Source organism: Naegleria gruberi, assembly GCF_000004985.1.
Source record: "Naegleria gruberi genomic scaffold NAEGRscaffold_39, whole genome shotgun sequence".
Taxonomy (NCBI): domain Eukaryota; phylum Heterolobosea; class Eutetramitea; order Acrasida; family Naegleriidae; genus Naegleria; species Naegleria gruberi.
This window is the reverse complement of record NW_003163288.1, coordinates 312,346-333,104: the sequence shown is the minus strand read 5'-3', so window position 1 is coordinate 333,104 and position 20,759 is coordinate 312,346. Positions and strand designations below refer to the sequence as shown.

Below are 20,759 nucleotides of genomic sequence, written 5' to 3'. Positions count from 1 at the left end.
TGTCACACTCACAAACCCGACTTAATTTTACCTCCGAGGAGTACATCGAATTTAATTCCATTTTCTTGATCCAAACACCTTCCAGCTTTTCGTCATTAGCGTCATCAAAGGCTGTTGATGATGAATTGGACTTGTAGGAACATTGCGTGAAGTGGAACAAAAAATACATCGTAACCTAGCTTACTTTTTACCAGCGATCGAGACAATTAGATAATTGCAGATAGAGGAGACAATTTGTTTTTTATAATTTGTTTTATTGTTGAATATTTAGTAGTAATAGAAAGATTGTGTTTCCTATTCATCATCATTGAATATATTTAAATTTAAATTGATCATGATTCCGATTGATTATATTGTTTTTAGACCACCTAATCCTGCCTCCTATTTACCTCCTGATAGTGAATGTACAAATGTTGTAAATGAAGACTTGAAATCAACATTCTATATAACTCCTGACTGTATAAAAGACTTTGATCCGTTTGATAACTTTTTAAACGACTCTAAAGAGGAATCACAAAGATTAAGTGCTTTTCATTGTGTTTATCCTGGTGCCAAAACAACAATACTGTATTCTCACGGAAATGCAGAAGATATTGGACAGTTAAAGAAGTGGATGATTTATCTGAGCAGATATTTAAAATGTAATACAATTGCTTATGATTATCAAGGATATGGATGTTCAAATAATACACCAACTGAAAAACATTTCTTTTCAGGTGAGTTTTGTGATAATATCGGAAATTTTAATATTCAATAGATATTAGATTAGCATTTAAATTCTTAACGGATTGTAAGATAGTTCCTACAGAGGAAATAATTATTTATGGACGATCGATTGGTTCAGGACCAACCACTGATTTATTCAAGGAATGTGTAGAAAAGAGAATTAAAATCAAGGGTATGGTTTTACAATCTCCATTATTAAGTGCTGTAAAGACGAAATTTAATGCATTTACAGTACCAGACTTTTTCATTTGTACGTAATTTAATATTTTAATATTTCACTAACTTACATAGCTGACATGATGAAAAATGAGGAAAAGATGGCATCGATTTGTAACTACTCATTCTTGAAGAATATTCCTATTCTTATATTCCATGGCAGAAAGGATGTGGTTGTTCCTTATGAACATGGATACACTCTGTATAAGATTGCATCATCAAAATTGAATCCAAATGAAAAATCATGCTCGAGATTTGTTTCATTACCAGATGCTGGACATAATAATTGTGAAAGTCTCTATTTTGAAGATATGATGTACGAGATTAAGAAATTTATTTTGGACAGGAATGAAGAACAATTAGCCAGTGAAGGATCTTTAGTAGAAAAGCCAAGTGTAGTAACAGAAACATCAAATTAAGGGATCAATAGTAAAACAATTTTAATTACACTAAAACATTTTCAAGCCCATTTCTATTGCTTGTTCTTCTGCTTCTGCAAAAGATTTAGAAGAAACACCCTTACTGAACTCTTGTCCATTTACCATAATAGTAACACAAAACTCTTGGGATACGTCCTGATTCTTTACATAAGATGGAACGCTTTTGTGGTTGACTTGGATCAAATGTTGAAGTGTGTGCTTCTTTGGAGGCTCAATGGTATAAGGGCTCAACTCAAACTGTTCGATATAAGGGAACAAGAATGAATAGAAGAACTTGTCAGGAGTAACATCATGTCTTTTGAGGAAATAAGATGAGCAAGGATCAGTAGAATTGGCAAGCTCTTCTGTATAGGTGTTAGAAATTGTTGCAAATTCAAACTTATAAAATAAACAATCTTGATCCATGAAAATAGCTCCCAAAAGGGCAGTAAAACAGTCATAGGATTGCTGAATTTCTGAATAATCAGCGTCGATATCAGTCTTCATTAAGAATTGATCAAATCTAAACTTTTCATGGATAGCTGAGAATACTTTGCCTTGCTTTGAGATTATTTGGTGAGCCAGCAAAGTTAATTTGCTTGGCTGTGCTTCTGTAAATCTCTTGTAAACAAATTCAGTGACCATAAACTTGAGTAGTGCTGATCCCAATAATTTGAGTTGTTCATTATTGTACAAATGATAAAGGCCAACTATTTTGCTATCATTTCTCTTTTTCAAAAATTTTTGAATCTTTTCAGTCATGGGTACATTTCTTAGATCCATAAATGTGTTATTGTAACTGCAGCTAATTAGAGCCTCTTGTATCAATCCAACATCCCTAAATCTATAATGCAAAATGTCTTGCAATTTTTCTATAATATCTTGTCCAATAAATAACTTCATATGCTCAACATCTCTTTTCCATTGCTCTCCCTCATTTGAAACGCTTGGGAAGGAGCTAGAAAATTTCTTTAGACATTTAAAGTCAATGCTAGTTGGTATAAGTAATTCCTTTGCAAAAGATCGAGCACCTCTTATTCCTTCAGCCATGTACAATGCTCCAATGATAGACTCAATAACATTGGACTGTGCCTTTTTTGAAAACTTATCAGAACTATTGAGGAAATGTTCAGAAATTTGTAACTTTTCTGCTTCTCTGGTAATTGAATCGTTGGCAATCAATACAGTGAATCCAGCATTCCAATCTCCCTTCTTTGAATCATCGTTTCTGCAAGATTTGATCAGTTCTACACAAGCAGTAAGATTAACCACAGAATCTCCCATAAACTCTAATCTCTCATAGTGACCACGACCAAAATTCATTTTGTGTGCATAGGAAGGGAAGGTATGGGCTACCCTAATCAATAATGGATCCTTAAGAAAACGGTAACCAGGAAATTTGATAATATAAAAATCTAACATTTTTTGATAGTGATTCATCTGGATTAATACATCTAACTCCATGTAAAATTGCTCTCTTAATTGTTCAACAAGTTCAAGTCCATATCTGGGGAATGAAACATAACTTGGATCAATTTCAATGTCAGCATTCTTGGCACTTATTAAGTGTGGGTTACTAATGAAGCACTTTACCAATTCTTTGGTGAGTTTTCTGCCAAGCAATTTTCCTTGATAATGACCAACTGGTGAAACTATTGGTAAAATTGTGCGTAAAATACTTACCTAAAATTGAGTATTCAAATGTTTGCTCACATCTGACTAATAAACCTTTTGGGTTTTTCAACCTTTTCTCAAACTCAGCATCTTGGATAAGTAAACTATTGTTAGAGAAGAATTGTTCCAAAACATCCAAGTAAGGAATACCATTGAACAGTGAAATATCTGATGATCCAGTTGAGGAGGAAACCAATGGTAATAAAAATACATCTTCTCTCAAATTCTCAGGCCATTCTTGGATCAATTTATCCTGTATATGTTTGGAAATCCTCAAAATTCTGTTCACAGTTTCTTGATTAGCATTAAATGCTTTGATTTTCCTCAATTTTGCTCCAATATAACGATTACCACTTGCATCGACTCTAAATTCAGGAATAGTTCTCTCAAGAGAGTATCTCTTTGGAATCTTACCAGGGCTAATCTGTACTAGCAACAGTTTCTCAATAAAGTAGTCACCATTAGGATCTAATGGTATTTGATACGTCTTATTATCCAAGTATGGAGTAGAATTCTTAGTATTCTTCTTCAACCAACCACATGCATTGACATTTGTTTTTCTGTATTCCTTTTGGTTTTCATAATTACGAGTAACTTCAACATATTCATATTCTGTAAATATAAATTCATTCAAATAGATCCTAAATGTTGATTCCGAAGAAGGATCAACAATCATTATATCATCAATTAATACACTTTGATTATTATTATTGTCAACTACATTAATTTGATTTGATGGATAGATTGCTTCGTAAATTGATGCAAGTTGATCATCATCAATCAGCGAATCATCATCACTATTTGTCTGAGGGAGCATATTACTTTTAATTTTTTTGTCTTGTATTAGTTTTGCAACACAAAGCCTTTGAATTTATAAAACTTTAGAATTCCTTTCCTTGTGATAATGGTGGACAAACATTTTTTCAAAAGAAAGCAAGAGAATTTGTTTCCTAACAAATAGGCGTGATGAAGGCTTGTTTTGAATTTTTGTTTTGTAAAAATTTACAGTTTAAGTTTATTCAAAATCAATTCCGATGATGAATAGCCATTAATCATCTCTTTTCTTAAATTATATAATACTGAATTTATGCTCTGAGAAAATTGTGGATTATTCTCACATCAAAGATCAACATGTTATCATGGGAAGAGATTTTTCTATCAGATAATTGGAAGTGTTTTTCATCAAAGGAATAAAAATGTCTCAACAACTCCCAGTAGTAGAAACATTTCCTGATGATGTAATTTATGAAATTTTATCCTTTCATGATGATTTTAAATTTATTGTCATGAATTGTTCATTGGTTTCAAAACAGTGGTTCAATGTGGTGTTATCGACATGTCATCATCTTTACTTGAAATGTAAAGGTGCAAGAATGGACAGAATAGCTGGTCAATTTTTACAAAATATTAAAACTCTGACGATGACTAGATGGGGAAACTCTGAAACTTACAACAAGTTGATCATGATGAAATCATTAACTGATCTTCGAATTTCAAAAATTAATTTTGTAGAAATGTCTAAATATTTAATTTCATTGGATCAATTGATTAGTCTTGACATATCTAAGAGTTTGATAACTGATTCAATAGTGGAACCAATAAGTAAATTGAAACAGTTGACTTATCTTAATGTTTCTGATAATAGTATTGGTAATTATGGAGTTATGCATATAAGTAAATTGGAACAATTAACAAATCTTGTTATAAGTAAAAATAGATTTGGTATGAATTGTCTCAAATATATTACCAATATGAGGAAGTTGACTAGTCTTAATATTAACGGAAATGATATTGGAAATATTGCATTTGAAGATATCATTAAAATGAAACAATTGACCAGTTTAAATGTTAATAACATTAATATTGGTGATAAAGGAGCATTTCATGTTGGTAAATTAAAACACTTAACAAGTTTAGCTATTGCTAAGAATGGAATTCATGAAGAAGGAGTAAAATTTATAAATGAACTGCCACAAGTGACCGATCTTGATATATTTGGTATTTCTTTTGGTCCTGGAGGAGCAAAATATATAGGTGAAATGAAACAGTTGACCAAACTTAACATTAATAGTTGTAGAATTGGTGATGAAGGAGCCACTTATCTAAGTGGTTTGACAAAATTGACCAAACTTAGTATCTCTTCTAATAGTATTAGTGCTATTGGAGTTAAATTTATAAGAGAATTGAAATTATTAACTTTTCTTGATATTTCTATTAATAATATTGGTCAACAAGGATCTCAATATGTTAGTGGATTGGATAAACTAGCTCATCTCTCCATTCATAGAAATAATCTTGGAGATGAAGGAGCTAGACACATAGGCGATATGAAATGGTTGACCAATCTTGATATTAATTGCAATAGTATTAGTGATGAAGGAGCTCTTTATTTTAGTGATTTGAAACAATTGACCAGTTTTGATATTTCTGGAAATAACATTTGTGATGAGGTTGCTAATCGTTTAATCAAAATATTCCATGATAGTATTTTCATTTAAGTGTTAATTTTTCCTTCATCAAACTCTTAATTGTTTTCGAAAGTAACTCCCAAATACAAGCTTGCTCTTGTGTCGTCTCTAATTTTGAACAATTTGTTCAAATTCTAATGTCAAAGCTTTGATTTAAGCAATATCTGGAAAAGGTTTTGAGAAACTGTTGGCTCTACTTCACAGGAGGCTTCTTTTTTACCATGAAATTACAGAAAAACTTAATTAGATAAGGAATAAACCTGTTTACACCAATGGCAAATGGTATTTCAAAGCTGTTTTAACCCCAATTCAGTTTCGTTTTGAGTATCTTTCAGTGAATGCCACGTTTAAAAAGTGTTTCATTTTGAGTGATTTTATTCAATTACTCATAAACTACTTCTCTATTCGAATAACAATCTCTATGATTTCTATGCCATTTTTTATGATTCTTTCCATTTCTTACAGTTTTAGTATTGTAAAACTTGTCCTTCAATTCATTATAAACTTGTTTTTCCAATCCAAATTCCATTTTATCAATGGTCAATCCTACCTGTTCAGTTTCTCCTCTACTGGAAGCTCTTTCATACTGCTTTCGAATATTCTTTTTCGAATATGATCTTCTTTGCTTCTCATCATTTGCTTGTGAAACAATCGTCGAATTGTCATCCTCTCGCAACCAAATACTTCGATGTTTAGCAGCTAATTTCGGATCATTGGTGAATTTCACCTTTCCTGCTCGATAAAATCCATAACGAACTAATCCACACATTTTGTTTTTTTACAGTTGGAATTTTTTATTTTTAAATTTACAAAGGTACAAACAAAGTTCATTGTTCCTGACTAGAATCTTTCCACCAGGGAGTTTAATTAAATCTTGCACCATGCTCCTTATTAATTGGTATGATATGCTCAATAATGCTCTCATTAAGACATGTCCAAAGATTAAGAAGAGAATTAAACAAATGAAACATGTTTGCTCGATAAAAGTGGAAGAAATGGCATTGAATTCTCTAACAAAATCCAAGAAAGTTTCTTCAGCTCCAGCCGTTGATTTGTCCAACATCATTTCAGGTTATGGATACTCAGTTTTGGATCATGAAGTTAAATTACAAGTTCTCAAATCTATGTTAAAGTTTTGGAAACTCCAATTGTGGACACAAAGGATAAACAATTCAAAAGTCCAAGAAGGTTCTACAATCATTTCTATAACTTTAATGCAAGCACATTGACGGCCACATTATATTCAGATACTTTTGAAAGTGCTTCTCAAACCTATCACAAACTTTTCAAATCTGAGACTTTAATTCATTCCATTGATACCAAATATATGTATTATTCAGTTGGAAGTCATAGAAATTTAACATTCAGTGATGAATTTCAGAGAAATTTCCACAGATTACCAGCGAAATATTCTTATTCTGTTTATAGTATGGTTATTAAGTATTTTGGAGAAAGAGTCATGACTCAAACTTATTATGGAGGAATTGTTGGACAAACCAGTATTACCAGATCTTGTTATTCGAGAGAGAAAGCTGTTAGTTATGCTGCAAAACTTCATTCAATCAACAAACTCAACTGAAAATCTCCCAATTCTAGCAACTTTTTTGAAATATTCAAAGATTGCTGCCAGAGATATTATTGGAGGAAATCCAGAAATTTCACACATTAAGAGGAGAATTACATCTTTTGTGAAAAATCCTTCACCAATCAAATTTAGAACTATTCCAATATGGGAAGCAATGCCAGACGGTTCTCATCAAAGAAGAAATCTTAAAATCGCCTACAAAAAGTGCATGGAAAAATCTGTTGCTAAAAAGGAAAGAAGAATTCAAAGAATAGAAAATATGATAACCAAACAAACATCTCAACCAATTCTATTGAAAGTTTTCTTACAACAAAGTCCATGTGGATATCAAGATTTTTCACAAAATATTTGCCGAGCTGGAAAGAATGGAATTCGTTGCAAGTCAGGAAGTCAAAGACCTGCATGCACTATTCTTATTACAAAGATATCATGATTAGAAGAAGTAGCACACCAAAGGTACTCGTTTCTAAATGTGCAAGGTGTGGTGAATCTCTTTGGAGCTGTTAGAGGTGCCACAATGTAGTTACAAAGGTCAATTTAAACTCTATGCTACAAGGGATGATAATGACGAAATTCAATTGGAAATGAAGTATGCTTATTACAAATCTGAAGCAACAACTGATTATTATTATGAAAATGAACCAAATTATGTCTACCAAGAGGAAAGCATGTAATGTAAGTGAAAAGAGAAAGGAAGGTGGTTGTATTGTTGTAAACATGAGTGCTCATGTCCTTACTTAATGGAATAAACTTTTGTTTTAATTATATTTAGAGTTGTCTGAGAAGGTTATTGCAATAGTCCGGATCCTGAGAGTTACTGATTTATGGTAGTAATCTCTACAACAGGTTTCTATAACTAATTCTCACATCGGGAGTGAAATTGGTAATTCTTTGATTGATTCCTTATTGTCTCTTGTATTTAATTATAAATTCAGGATAACATTGACATTTATCATAGACAATGAATTCTCTATATGAATTAGTTGAAGTATTTGATTGACCAATAACACTATCATAAACTCTATTATTACTTCCTGAAATTTCAGGTGGTCTTCTCTGATTATTCATCACTTGTTTTGTGAAATGAATTTGTCTTCCCATTACAACTCTACATAATAATAGAGTAAATTCATTGGAATGATCAGGCGTACAATATTGATCACTCTTTGAACAATATTCTGCAAAATAAATACCTGCTCCAAATAATCCATTTAAATTTGCAACTCTTTCATCGAATCCATGTTCTGCAATTGTATTCACAAATTCAGGTTTTGTTCCATGCCATAAATATTTTTCATTCATATTAGAATTCAATCCAATTGTTTTCATCCATTCAAATGTTTTTGATGTTTTTGAAATATTTTCAGTCTGAACTTGGAGTGAATTAATTGAATCTTGATATGAAATTAACTGATTCATTCTTGATTTGAATGAAGTGAAAAGTGTTGAATTTTCAATTCTTGAAACACTGGAAACAATCAATTTAGAATACATAATTCTTGATACTTGATCTCTTCCAGATCCAAGTGTTGCAGAATTACAGGATGCATTCATAATTTCTTGCATTGTATCTTTTAAATATTGTGTAACATCAACAGTGTAATATCTTTTCGAATAGCTTGGGAATGTGTTTCTTTTCCAATAACCTGGAAGTGATATTGTTAATTGTTTGGATTTTGATTCTTTAATTTCCTTTTCCATTTTCTCAATTTCAATTTCTTTTTGTTTCAAATTTTGTAATTTCTTTGAAATTTCTTCGTTTTCCTTTGCTTTGAATTTGAAAATTGTTTCTTTTCCTTTTCTAGATTTAAAATTTCAGTTTTCAAATTTTCATGATTTTTTTTCATTTTCAATTCAAATTCATTCAATTGATTGTGATAATCTTTCAATTCTTTTGATTGATTTTCGATTAATTGAACATGTTTCTGAATTTTAACTTCATCTAATAATGTTTCTTTCATAAAGAATTCATTTGCAAGTGCATCAGATGCAAATGGTCTCAAATTTACATCTGAATTCAAACACTCTTCACATAAATTATTCAATGATTTGAATTGTTTCAATTCTTGATCTGTCATACAATTTTGAATTGTTTTACCAAATGCAAACATGTCAGATCTAAATGTTGCTGATGTTTTTCCATTCACTAGTTCAGGTGATAAATAATCTAATGTACCAGCAATTCCACTTGTTCTTGTGAATAAATTCATTGTTCTACTTGTTATATCTAAACTAATATCAAAATCACCTAAAATAATTGGATAATATTCTGTTGATTCATCTTTATCACCAACAAATATATTCTCTGGTTTTATATCACAATGAATAACACCTCTGGAATGTACATGTTGAATTCCAATTAATAATTGTCTCCATGTTCTTTCCCAAAATAATAAATTTAAAGTATTACTTTGATGATTTCTTTTAGTTTGAATAAATTCTTTCAAATTTCCATTTGAATAATATGGCATTACAATAAATACATTAGTGGTACTGTGTTTGTTATCAGCTTCAGTGTAAATTCCTTCAATTTCAATAATATTTGCGTGCTTTAATTTGTTTGTTATTTTCAATTCCTTTTCTAAACCTTCAATTGATTTCTTATCTTTTAAATTATATTGTTTAATTATATGTTTTTTATCATTTAAATCAATTCCAATAAAAACATTATGATTTCCATTCCAATTTTGAATTGGTTTAATTTCTTTAAACATTTCAGGTGTCATTTCATTAATATTTAAATTAGATAATAAATCACTTGTCATGTTTGATTTAATATCAAATCCAATTGTTTTTAATTGAAGAAATTTCATTTTAATTTCATTTAACTTTTGAATATTTTCCTTCAAATTAGATTTTAATTCAATTAAATTCTTTTCTTTAGTTTGAATTTCATCTTTAATTTCATCGTCATTATTGACATGTTTCAATTCATCTTTTAATCCTTCAATATCTAGATTTACAATATGTAAATTTCTTGTAATTTTTGTTTTTTGTCTTTGAATAGTTTTAAATTGTTCTGATAAATTTGAATAATCATCCATAATATTTATAATATTTTGTAACATTTCATATTTTTCAATTATATATGGAATTGTTTCTTGAATTAATAATTTACAATTTAATTCTTGTGTTTGATAAAAATTAAATAATTGTAAAATATTCATTTGATCATTGTCTGAAATTAATACTTTACAATTTGACAATATATTATTTAAATATAATTCTTCTTGTTCTGATAATTCCATTGCTTTTTGTAAATTATTTGAAAATTGTGACAAATCAATTTCATTACAATTATTGATTGAGTTAACAATATTTGATAATTGTTTTGTAACTTGTTGTAATGTTGTTTTAGTTTCATTTCTAAATTTATTATGAGTTGGAACTATATTAATACTTTTTATATTCTTAATAGATTGTTCACTCATTTCAATATTGTCAAATAATTCTTGTTTAATAAATTGAGAATTAAATTCATTAAATAATTGTAATTTGTCTTTTAATACTTCTGAATAAGATTGTAATTTAAATAAGTATTTTTGATTATTAATAAATTCCAATATAGTTCTAATATTATTCATCAAATTATTAATATTTAACAAATGTTCGTTATTTTCAATATTATAATTATTACTTGTTAATTTGTCAATTAAATTACAACAATTATTTAAATTATCACAAATTGTTAAATATTCATCTTCAAATTCTTTCTTAATTTGAATAGAAGAAAAAAATGATTGAATTGATTCAAATTGTTTTTCAATTTTTCTTCTATTATTATCAATTTGTTGGTTGAGTGAACATAATTTTGAAAATGTTTCAGATGTGATTATGAATGGTTGTTTTTTCTCCAATTCTTTTCGTTCTAATCTTTCTCTTTCTATTTTTAGTAAATGTTCCTTTTCAATTCTTTCTCTTTCTAATCTTTCCATTTCTAATTTTTTAATTCTGTCTCTTTCTAATCTTTCCACTTCTAGTTGTTTAAACTCTTCTTGTTCTAATTGTTCTTTTAATATTTGTTGTTGTTCTTTTTCCATGTTACTTTTAATTGTTTGAATATTAATTCCATTCACTGACAATGTGCTATCTATTTCAATATTTGGATGTTGAAGTAATTGTTTAATAATTTCTAAATATCCATATCGGCAAGCAATGTATAATGGTGACTAATATTATATATATAAATAAAATTAATATTAAAATACTTACATACTAATATTATAAATATAAATAATATTTAATATTTAACTTACATCCTAATTAAAAGTATAAAATTAAATTAAATATTAAATACTTACTCTCTAATATTATAAATATAAATAATATTAAATATTAAAATGCTTACATACTATTATTATAAATATAAATAATATTAAATATTAAATACTTACATCCTAATATTATAAATATAAAATTACATTAAATATTAAACTTACAGTCAAATTAACATCAATTGTTTTACATGATAATAATAATTTAACAATTTCTAAATGTCCATTTTGGCAAGCAGTGTATAATGGTGACTAATATTAAATATATAAATAAAATTAAATATTAAATACTTACATCCTAATATTATAAATAAAATTAAATATTAAAATACTTACTCTCTAATATTATAAATATAAATAAAAATAATATTAAATACTTACATTCTAATATTATAAATATAAAATTACATTAAATATTAAATACTTACTCCCAAATTAACATCAATTGTTTTACATGATAATAATAATTTAACAATTTCTAAATGTCCGTTGAAGCAAGCAACCCACAACATGGTTTGACCATACTGTGATTTATTATTAACATCTTGTTCATTAAAATAATTATTAAATTCATCAATTTTGCCGTCTCTCGCAGCATAAAACGCCTTCTGAAAATCTGCCATTTTTTTATGAAGAATCTAGAAATGCTGACAGCTGGATCAATGTTGGTCACCATTCATCACGATTTAACCAAAGTAATAAATTATTAGAATTCCCACCAAATTCAGATACTATTTCTCACCATTGCTAATTTTTTAAATAAACAAATTCATCTCCGTCATTGAACAATGAGAGAATAAAGCGCATGGTGTGATCATGTTTGAGCATTTTTTTTTGATTAAGGTTTCATTATCAATTTTGGCGCCAATCCACATGATGGAACCGAATACAAAGATGTATTGAATATGAATAAAATTGATATGGGTGAAAATGGTGAAATGATGATAATTGAAAAATGTTAGAAATTTCACATTAAGAGGAGAATTAATTCCACCAATCAAATTTAGAACTATCCAATATGGAACGCAACGGCCAGAAGGTTCTCACCAAAGAATTTAAAGAAATAATCACCAAAGGTACTCGTTTCTAAATGTGCAGGTGTGATGAATCTCTTTGGAGCTGTTAGAGGTGCCACAATGTAGTTACAAAGGTCAATTTAAACTCTATGCTACAAGGGATGATAATGACGAAATTCAATTGGAAATGAAGTATGCTTATTACAAAGCTGAAGCAACTGATTATTATTATGAAAATGAACCATTGATCAATGGAATAAACTTTTGTTTAATTATATTTTACAATTAGATTTGTCTGAGAAGGTTATTGTTATAGTTCATATTGACAGGTTCTTGAACATTTTCAACTCGGTTTTCAAATGTTATCAGCCAGCAAGGCAATACTGATCTTTCATCAAAAACAACAAGAACATTTCCATCTTCACTTATAACAATCTTGTCCCTAACGCACACAGCACAAACAAACATCTTGTTACCACCATAACAATACTCAATTGATGAAGTACCCGAGAATGATGTGTAAATACCCAATCCATACTCGCTACCATTAACTGGTCTAATATCATTACCCTTTCCAGGAACCAAGAGACCGTGTTCCTTAATACTAGAAACATTTTGTTCACTTGTTCCGTGGAATGTCATAAATATCAGTGGGTTTTCTTCTTGATTGATATATTGGCTGAATCTGAGTTGAAGCTCGGGATGAACAATGTTTTCAATCTTGTAAATCTTTTTAGAAAACTTGTGTTTGATTTCCTTTTCATAATTTTCGAAATGCTTCTCTGGATCAAAGAATCTAGAAAGTTTGTTTGCTAAAAGTGTTGAGAAGGGAGACATGTTCATAAAATCAATGAGTTGATTGATGGCCTTTTGTTTCTCTATTACCATGAAAACTTCCTTAGAAGTCATAGATGATTTGGCACAGATATTGGATTCAAATTGTTGGCATAAAACCAAAGCAGCAGCTTCTGTCTCACTCCAACCACATCTCTCAAGAATTTCTCTAATGAAGAAATCGTCAAAGGATGGGAATAAGTGCTTCAATTGATTTAGTTTACGTTCGTGTACCTCGTTTTCTACTAGAACTAGATCACCATTACCTAGCTTTGTATTCAAGTTTGGATAGGTGACTAATTTGTCTTTAAGGAAGAAAATAACATCATGTTCATTGTCGTCTATAATCTTTGAAGCTAAATCGAGAGGTGTCATTGAGAAACTATCCTGTTGATATAAGAGAACAGATGCAAGTACGTCTTCATCTTCATCCTCTTCTTCAGGAAGAATATCAACAATATGAGTCCATAATGCTTGAACAACTGATAAGTGACCCATAGCACAAGCAATGTGGAATGGACTTCTCTTAAAATTGTCCAATTCAAATGGATCACATGATCTGCTTTCAAGAATTGAAACAACAGCCCTCAAATCACCATCATAAGCTGCTCTATGTAAATTATTTTGTCTAAGACTATCATAAAACATTTGCCCTGAGTTATAAGAGTTAGAACTAGAAGATGAGTCAGTGTTTGGAGCTCCAGGAGAAAGATATGAAGGTGGTGATTGGTAAGGTCTTGGGCCTGAATTAAAGACGAGTTGGTTGATACCCATTTGGAAGCTTTGTGAAATATATCTGAAAATTTTGTGCTCAGTTTTCATTTGGAAGTGTTCAAATTCTTCTACAACTTGAACAAAAGAGTTACCATCTTCATGATCAGGAGCAGTACAAACAATAGTATTTGGCGTAACGGCATGTGGATGCTCAACAACAACTTGATCAAAATGGACCTTGACTGCTTTTTCACTTAAAACGTTAAAATTGCCCAATAAAACAACAGTGCTTCCAATAGTTCCATACATTGGATTGATTGAGAATAACTTTGGTTCAAAGATTTCTATCTTTTTCCTCTTTTTTCCTGAAGATTGATAAATTAGATCATCTGATTGTTGTTGGGATTGTTCGGTAAGAGAGTTAAAAAGTGACATAGGATCAAAGGATTGGGTTGACTGATTAAAGGCAGAAGCTGGGAAGAGAATATTATTCATAACAGGTTTTGGTTGTTCCATTACTATCATAGGTGGATTGGAAATGATTTGTTGTGTAGGTGGTGATGATGAGGATGTGGATACTTCTGGCCTAGAAAGTTGTGTTGATGGTGGAACAGTGAACGAATCTGTTGGGAAACTTCCTGGTATGAGCTTGGAGTAAAATTGAAATTTAAATGTTGGAAATAATTGTTCAGGAACATTTTGTAAATTTTCCAGAGAGAAGGCAAATAAACAAGATTCGTTAATACCTCTTCCTCTTCTTGTTTTTGGAAAATTATTATTTTGAACGAGATAAATACATTCTTCTTTTCTATTCTCCAAAGACAATACCCAACGAGCCTTCTTCAAAAGTTCCTTGCTATTTTCTCTTTTAACTTGTATGACAAGTTTAGTTTGATTACTCATTATCATTTGATCAACAATTGGCGTTACCTGAACTTCCAATTTATATGTATCTGAAGAACCATGAGAACCAAAAAACAAATGTACATTATCTTGAATTATTCCTGATGGATATTTTTGATTATTTGTAATTAGAGAAACGTTTGTAACAAGTTGACCAGAATTTGAATCGTTTTGTGAAGATGTAGTACCGGTTAGATCTTGTGCCGTTATTGGTGGCAACATTGTCGACGATGATGATGTACTTGTTGATGATGTTGTTGGTATTAAATTAGAAGATACATTATGCGGAAGGAGCATGCTATTGTTTGTATTTACATTACTATCCGTGAGTAGATGTGTTTCAGTTAAAGAAGCAAGAAAATCATCAAATAAATTTGTTGTCATATTAAAATCAGAGGGATAGTCTGTTGTTGTCTCCCCGTAAAAGTTAAAATTGGAGGGAAGTTGTCGATTGTTCATATTTTTTCTATGGTGTTGCTCAGGCTATGAATATTGCGGAGAAGTTTCTGTGCTGAGAAAACAAATTCTCAGAGAAGATGAACAAGGCAGAAGGTATGACGTTGGAAAATATTTTTCAATATTCTTTGGTGACAATTCTAAATTTGTGCCTTCCACTATTTACTTGCATAGATTCTTTCAAAACTTAATAGAGAATTAAGATGATTATCAAACCTACATTTTTTTGAGTGTAAAGCTTTAGGTTTGTTGTAATTCTTATAACCAGAATAAATTCAATACCAACTTTGACGTGACTATCAAAAAAGTGAGCTAATAACATCACTAGATTTTAATTACTCGAGAAGCACTTAAAATGTTCAAATAAGAACTCTTAATTTCAATGCCAATCATTGAGCATCTCAATGTTCATATTTTCCCGCCAAACATGCTACTGGTAACTATAAAAAAAATAACTGAAATGTTCCTGAGTAAATTCTTTCAGAGAGGAAAACGAAGAGTAAAACCAGATTCTCCAGCATCATCAAGTCACGTTGATGTAAAACTGGCAGATAAGGAGAGTCAAAAAGAACATGTTTCTATTCCGATGAGGATAAAAAACATAACAACATCCTTTTACATCATGCCTGACAGCAATATTAGAATAGTTTTGGATTTTATTATGACAATAGTAATTTTGTATAATGCTATTATTGCACCTTACCTTGCTTGTTTTGAAGAATATACACATGTTGGATTTTTGGTTTTGAATATTGTTGCGGATGTTTTGGCTATCACCAATGTGATAGCTCACCTTTTGGAGCCAAAGATGGTTGGAGCAGATCCTGAAAAAAAGAGACTTGGAAGATTGCTTTCTTACTGGAAATTGTTGTTAATAGATATTCTCTCGTATTGTACATTATATGATTGGTTTTTACTCAATCATCCAGCATTTAGATTGTTTAGAATTATTCCTGTTATTAGTCTCAGATTGGGTGACTATTATCAAACTGTAGAATCGAAGAGTAGGCTTAACCCCATCTATTTACGTATTGTCAAGTCTATTATTTATCTCAGTGTTATTATTCACTGGTTTTCATGCCTATATTTTTGGAACCTTAATCAGTATCATGAATATGGTAATATTTTAATTCAGATGGACACAACAGATAATTTGAAATACTTAGTGTTTATGAACCTATCTTCTGATATTGCTTCTTATAACTTTGTTACAAGAGTGAAGCAATATGTAGGAAGTTTTTACTTTGCTACTGTCTTCCTTGTGGGTTTCGCAACTGACGTCCCTCAAGATGAGCTTGGTGCCCTCTACTCCATTTTGAATGCCATTTTTGGAGTACTGTTCTTTGCCGGCATTGTTGGTGTCGTGTCGAATCTTGTAAACCAAATGAATCAACAGAGTTCTAAGTTTAACAGAAAATTGGATGACATTTCAGGTTATTTGAAATTTAGAAAGGTCAATACTAAACTAATTGTTGACTCTCGTAACTTTTTAGGTATCATTCAGAGAGCTAACAGAGAACTAAAATCTGATGAGGATATCTTGGAAGACTTGGAACTTGAGACAAAGAGAAAAGTTTCTCAATTTTTGCACAAAGACCTTGTAAAGAAAGTCCCTTTCATGAAAGATATGGAAGAATTATTCATTCAAGAAATTTGTCTTTACTTGAACCACACAATCATTTTGGAAAATTACTATGCGATGCAGTTTGGTGAGGTTGGTAGAGAAATGTTTTTCCTTGGTAAAGGAACAGTTGAAATTGTCGGCCCTCAAGGTCAAATTTGGGCCACTCTTACCTCTGGTTCTTTCTTTGGAGAGGTAGCCTTAATTTCCAACTCCAAGAGAATGGCTTCTGTGAGAGCAAAAGAAATTTGTGAAGTGTTCGTTTTGTATAAGGAGGATTTCGACAATGTGCTTGCAAGATTCCCTGAGGCCAAAAAGAAAATTCAGGAAGAAGCTGAGAAGAGAACCCAAGCCAACCAAAAAACAACTGTTACAAAAACCCGAGTTCAAACTAAAGTTAAATCGATCATGAAGTTGATTAAACCTCTTTCAGCTCAAGGAAAAACAAGAAGCGATATTAGTGTGGCTTCTACAAGCAATTCCAATGACAATCAAAGCTCTGCTAGAGTAGAGGAAGAAAAGAAGGAAGATAAGAAGGAACAAGCAGGAGAAAAGAGTTTTCCAAATCTGACTTTACCTCCAAATAATTCAAACCATATGGTTGTATCAGATAGCATGTCTGCAAGGACAGTTTCGACTAAACACAGTAGTGATGATGAAATTGATTTAGGAGATAAGAAGGATAAGAAGGATGATAAGGAACCATCAAAATAATTGGTAATTATCAGCATGCTTCCTAGCGCGTTTCCTAGTTTTTAGCTAAGTTGAATAGTGATTAGAGAGCGATAAGAAAATTCATCAGATTTAAATTCTGTTAGAAGAAAAGAATGAAGAATGATTTCCCGCCAAACTTTCTACAAAAAAATAAAGTGAATAAAATGTCTCAACGACCAAAGTATGACCATCACTTTGATCAGCAACAGCAACAACATGTCTATGGAAATTCAAACTCATTAACTTATTCAAAATATACTCCAGTATCTTCATCGATAACTACAACATCAAAACAATCCCACAGAAGATCATATGGAGACTCAACAATATTTCCTTCGGATGGTCCTTTCAGAAATTTTAATTCACCTATTGCTTCTCCTCCTCAAAAACCATCTTCTTCGGATGCAAAGCGTAGGTCACTTAGCAATGAACTTATTAAATCTCCTCCAAGAGAACCCTCAGTTCGATTTTCAACGCCAACCAGATCCTTCTCTCCTTCAGATCCATCAAGAAATTATAGTAAAAGTGGAAGCCCTTACGGATCATATGATTATTCAATTGATAGGAATCAAATTAATGATAAACAATATTCGAGACAATCAACAACAGAGAGGGAATCACCACTTAGGTCAATCAAGAAATTTGAATTCGAAACCATGTATAGGAAAAATTATAAGTACATCGAGAAGTGTTTATTAATCGCTAGTGAAAATGATTATCAAACATTTGGGGTGAGTACATCATCACTGCCGACTTGCCTTGAAATGGGTGCACAATTGCTTTACAGAGTGCTAGAACCATCAAAAATTACCAACTCTTTGATTGACAACGTTCTACAACTTGGAGCTTTTCAAGATCCCCAACAGGGAATTCTTGATGCAGAGCACATGTTGCGAATGAACGATAGGTTAAACAAATTATTGGATCTTCAAGCCGCAGCTGCAATTACTCTTAGAGAGCTCACAAGTCTTTCTTCCAAGGTTGATCGAGTTTTGGAAACGAAACGAAGGAGTTGTATATTATTACTCCAACAGAACACATTTACTAAGCTAATATACTCAATTCTAGACCAAGAATATGGAGAAATAGTGCATGTAATTTTTGATCCCCACTCCCAAAAAACAAACTCCACTCTGCATGGAGCATCGATACTCATTCTAATTGGAAACAATATCAAAAAATATCTGGTTGATTGGTTGGATTTCAATGAGGAATCAGAAATCAAATACACGATATTTTTCAGAAGGCCAGATGTGGATTTTTACAAATTTTCATTTGACAAAGTGAAGGAGCCTTCTCCCTCGAGTTCTCCCCCAAGCTCAATTTCAGACATTAAGAAAAAGATTGAAACCGAACGAAAGACTAAGCAGGATCTTGTTGTAAGGATAGAAGATCAGAAGAAATTAATTGCTTCTCTAGAAATGGAACTAAATCAAATTGAATCAGATTATAATGAGGCTTTTATGGCGAATGAAAAAACAAGAAGAGTTCTGTCTGAAGTAATGCATCTACTAAGCAACAATAAATAACAAAATGTACAAGTTTATTGAGTGTCCATATCTTTTTCATTGTTTGAAGTGCTATTAGAAGGTTTTTTTGGAGAGGAAGTGTTTGTGGGTTGTTCCAATGAAAAGAAGTCATCTTCTGCTTGACCTGATGTTGAAATGTTCATATTATTCGACTCACTTGGTTGATTTGAAGATTGATTTTGATCTGAACCTAGATTTAACCTATATAAAATCTCATTATCATCATGAATTTCGAAAGGCTTGTCGAAATTGAAAAATACCTCAGACCTATTTTCATCCATTTCGCATTCAATTTGTGTTGATTTTGATGTATGAACAATAATAAAAGGTAATTCAATCCTCTTAGATTCTGCAAAATTCATGCTTGAATTTCTTTGACATAAACTTGATAATGATCGATGTTGTTTTTCAAGTTCTTGTAATTGTTGAGTTTTTTTTTGAATCATTTCTAAACGTTGTAATTTGATTTGATTCAATGCTTCACATTCTTTTTGTGAATCTACAGGTAAACCCTTCCACTTAATCTCTTTCTTATCTTTTGAAATAATATTTAAAGCCATTAAAACGTTGAGAGCATCATAAACACGTCGTCTAATGTTCTTGTCATCAGATTTACTGTCTTCATCTTGAAGTTCTGCTTGAACCAGTTCATCAGCAACATCATTAATTGTAGTTGTTTTCTTTCTTTGAACAAGTTCGCAAACTTTAAAACTAAAATGTCTAAGTCCTCCTCTCGATCCTCTACTACTAGATCCTGCATTTGAAGAAGTTGTTTCCTTTTTCTTTTTTTTCTTTGGTGTATCTGGTGTGTTAGAACTTTCTTCAACAGGAGTTGTTGCTTCCTTTGTGTTTTTTCGTTTTTTAGTTGAAGATTTAGGAGTTGTTGATGCGGCTTTTGTTCTTCTTTTAGTTTTCTTTTCTTGTGTTGCAGCTTCTTGTGAAATGTTTGTGTCTTCTTGTGATTGAACAACATTTAGGGATGGAATTTGTGAATTATTTGGTGGATTGTTGCCAGGAAATGGGAAATATACTTGTGGTGGGTAGATACCTAATGGATTTTCAGCTTCTCCGTTTGGAGCAGCACCTGATGGATCTATTATTGATGGATTGTCTGTTTTCTTCTTATTGGGATCATCCTTGCCTCCGTTTTGTTGCATTAACCACAGAGTCATATAATAGTATTGTTGTGGTGTCATATTTGGTGGCATGTAATGTGGATTTCCCATGAACTGTTGTTGTAAATTCACCCATGATTGGGAATTAGGATCACCAGAAGCAACGTCAACTGGAATATTGTTTGCTTCATCATTTTGTTTGTGAGTTGAAATTTCGTGGGGTTCAGAGGAAGAGGATTGGTTATTATTGGAGAGTTGAGTATTCATTGTGATTGTTTTGTTTTTATCATATCCGTGAAATTGTATTGTTGAAAAGTATTTTGATCAAATTGATGATGAATCAGTTAATAGCCTAGATTGTATCAGGTAGAAATCTATCACCTGTTGTGTTTTTAAATTTTGTTGTTGTTGTTGTTGAAGATGTTGATGTTGTGGGCCGATGTTATTTCTTATTCTGCAAAGCCTTTTTAAAATACACAACAACGGTTTAACTTT

The 20,759-nt window shown here is 31.0% G+C and overlaps 10 protein-coding genes across 10 annotated transcripts; 4 read left to right on the top strand and 6 right to left on the bottom strand.

The window, feature by feature from the left end:
• Positions 1 to 334: 334 nt before the first annotated feature.
• Positions 335 to 1,361, top strand: NAEGRDRAFT_70349 (uncharacterized protein; the record flags this gene model as incomplete). Its single annotated transcript, XM_002674619.1, has 3 exons — positions 335 to 716; positions 758 to 976; positions 1,018 to 1,361. 3 exons carry the CDS (start codon positions 335 to 337, stop codon positions 1,359 to 1,361), a joined length of 945 nt encoding a protein of 314 aa, XP_002674665.1.
• Positions 1,362 to 1,366: 5 nt separating this feature from the next.
• On the bottom strand, positions 1,367 to 3,852 carry NAEGRDRAFT_80604 (uncharacterized protein; the record flags this gene model as incomplete). The annotated part of the gene is made up of 2 exons (XM_002674545.1): positions 1,367 to 3,013; positions 3,045 to 3,852. The coding sequence occupies 2 exons, from the start codon at positions 3,850 to 3,852 to the stop codon at positions 1,392 to 1,394; spliced, it is 2,430 nt and encodes an 809-aa protein (XP_002674591.1). The 3' UTR covers positions 1,367 to 1,391.
• Positions 3,853 to 4,408: 556 nt separating this feature from the next.
• On the top strand, positions 4,409 to 5,533 carry NAEGRDRAFT_70347 (uncharacterized protein; the record flags this gene model as incomplete). The annotated part of the gene is made up of 1 exon (XM_002674618.1): positions 4,409 to 5,533. One exon carries the CDS (start codon positions 4,409 to 4,411, stop codon positions 5,531 to 5,533), a length of 1,125 nt encoding a protein of 374 aa, XP_002674664.1.
• A 352-nt stretch (positions 5,534 to 5,885) lies between these two features.
• Positions 5,886 to 6,272, bottom strand: NAEGRDRAFT_70346 (uncharacterized protein; the record flags this gene model as incomplete). Its single annotated transcript, XM_002674544.1, has 1 exon — positions 5,886 to 6,272. One exon carries the CDS (start codon positions 6,270 to 6,272, stop codon positions 5,886 to 5,888), a length of 387 nt encoding a protein of 128 aa, XP_002674590.1.
• A 706-nt stretch (positions 6,273 to 6,978) lies between these two features.
• NAEGRDRAFT_70345 (uncharacterized protein) lies at positions 6,979 to 7,521 on the top strand (the record flags this gene model as incomplete). The annotated part of the gene is made up of 1 exon (XM_002674617.1): positions 6,979 to 7,521. One exon carries the CDS (start codon positions 6,979 to 6,981, stop codon positions 7,519 to 7,521), a length of 543 nt encoding a protein of 180 aa, XP_002674663.1.
• A 309-nt stretch (positions 7,522 to 7,830) lies between these two features.
• On the bottom strand, positions 7,831 to 8,654 carry NAEGRDRAFT_80603 (uncharacterized protein; the record flags this gene model as incomplete). Its single annotated transcript, XM_002674543.1, has 1 exon — positions 7,831 to 8,654. The coding sequence occupies one exon, from the start codon at positions 8,652 to 8,654 to the stop codon at positions 7,992 to 7,994; it is 663 nt and encodes a 220-aa protein (XP_002674589.1). The 3' UTR covers positions 7,831 to 7,991.
• A 161-nt stretch (positions 8,655 to 8,815) lies between these two features.
• NAEGRDRAFT_70343 (uncharacterized protein) lies at positions 8,816 to 11,985 on the bottom strand (the record flags this gene model as incomplete). The annotated part of the gene is made up of 12 exons (XM_002674542.1): positions 8,816 to 10,107; positions 10,489 to 11,257; positions 11,301 to 11,303; positions 11,345 to 11,347; positions 11,390 to 11,392; positions 11,437 to 11,439; positions 11,483 to 11,485; positions 11,528 to 11,614; positions 11,658 to 11,660; positions 11,699 to 11,701; positions 11,744 to 11,746; positions 11,791 to 11,985. The coding sequence occupies 12 exons, from the start codon at positions 11,983 to 11,985 to the stop codon at positions 8,816 to 8,818; spliced, it is 2,367 nt and encodes a 788-aa protein (XP_002674588.1).
• A 637-nt stretch (positions 11,986 to 12,622) lies between these two features.
• NAEGRDRAFT_58722 (PARP domain-containing protein) lies at positions 12,623 to 15,288 on the bottom strand (the record flags this gene model as incomplete). Its single annotated transcript, XM_002674541.1, has 1 exon — positions 12,623 to 15,288. The coding sequence occupies one exon, from the start codon at positions 15,286 to 15,288 to the stop codon at positions 12,664 to 12,666; it is 2,625 nt and encodes an 874-aa protein (XP_002674587.1). The 3' UTR covers positions 12,623 to 12,663.
• Positions 15,289 to 15,907: 619 nt separating this feature from the next.
• NAEGRDRAFT_70341 (uncharacterized protein) lies at positions 15,908 to 17,620 on the top strand (the record flags this gene model as incomplete). Its single annotated transcript, XM_002674616.1, has 1 exon — positions 15,908 to 17,620. The coding sequence occupies one exon, from the start codon at positions 15,908 to 15,910 to the stop codon at positions 17,618 to 17,620; it is 1,713 nt and encodes a 570-aa protein (XP_002674662.1).
• A 1,543-nt stretch (positions 17,621 to 19,163) lies between these two features.
• On the bottom strand, positions 19,164 to 20,531 carry NAEGRDRAFT_50903 (uncharacterized protein; the record flags this gene model as incomplete). The annotated part of the gene is made up of 1 exon (XM_002674540.1): positions 19,164 to 20,531. The coding sequence occupies one exon, from the start codon at positions 20,529 to 20,531 to the stop codon at positions 19,164 to 19,166; it is 1,368 nt and encodes a 455-aa protein (XP_002674586.1).
• Between the last annotated feature and the right edge of the window lie 228 nt (positions 20,532 to 20,759).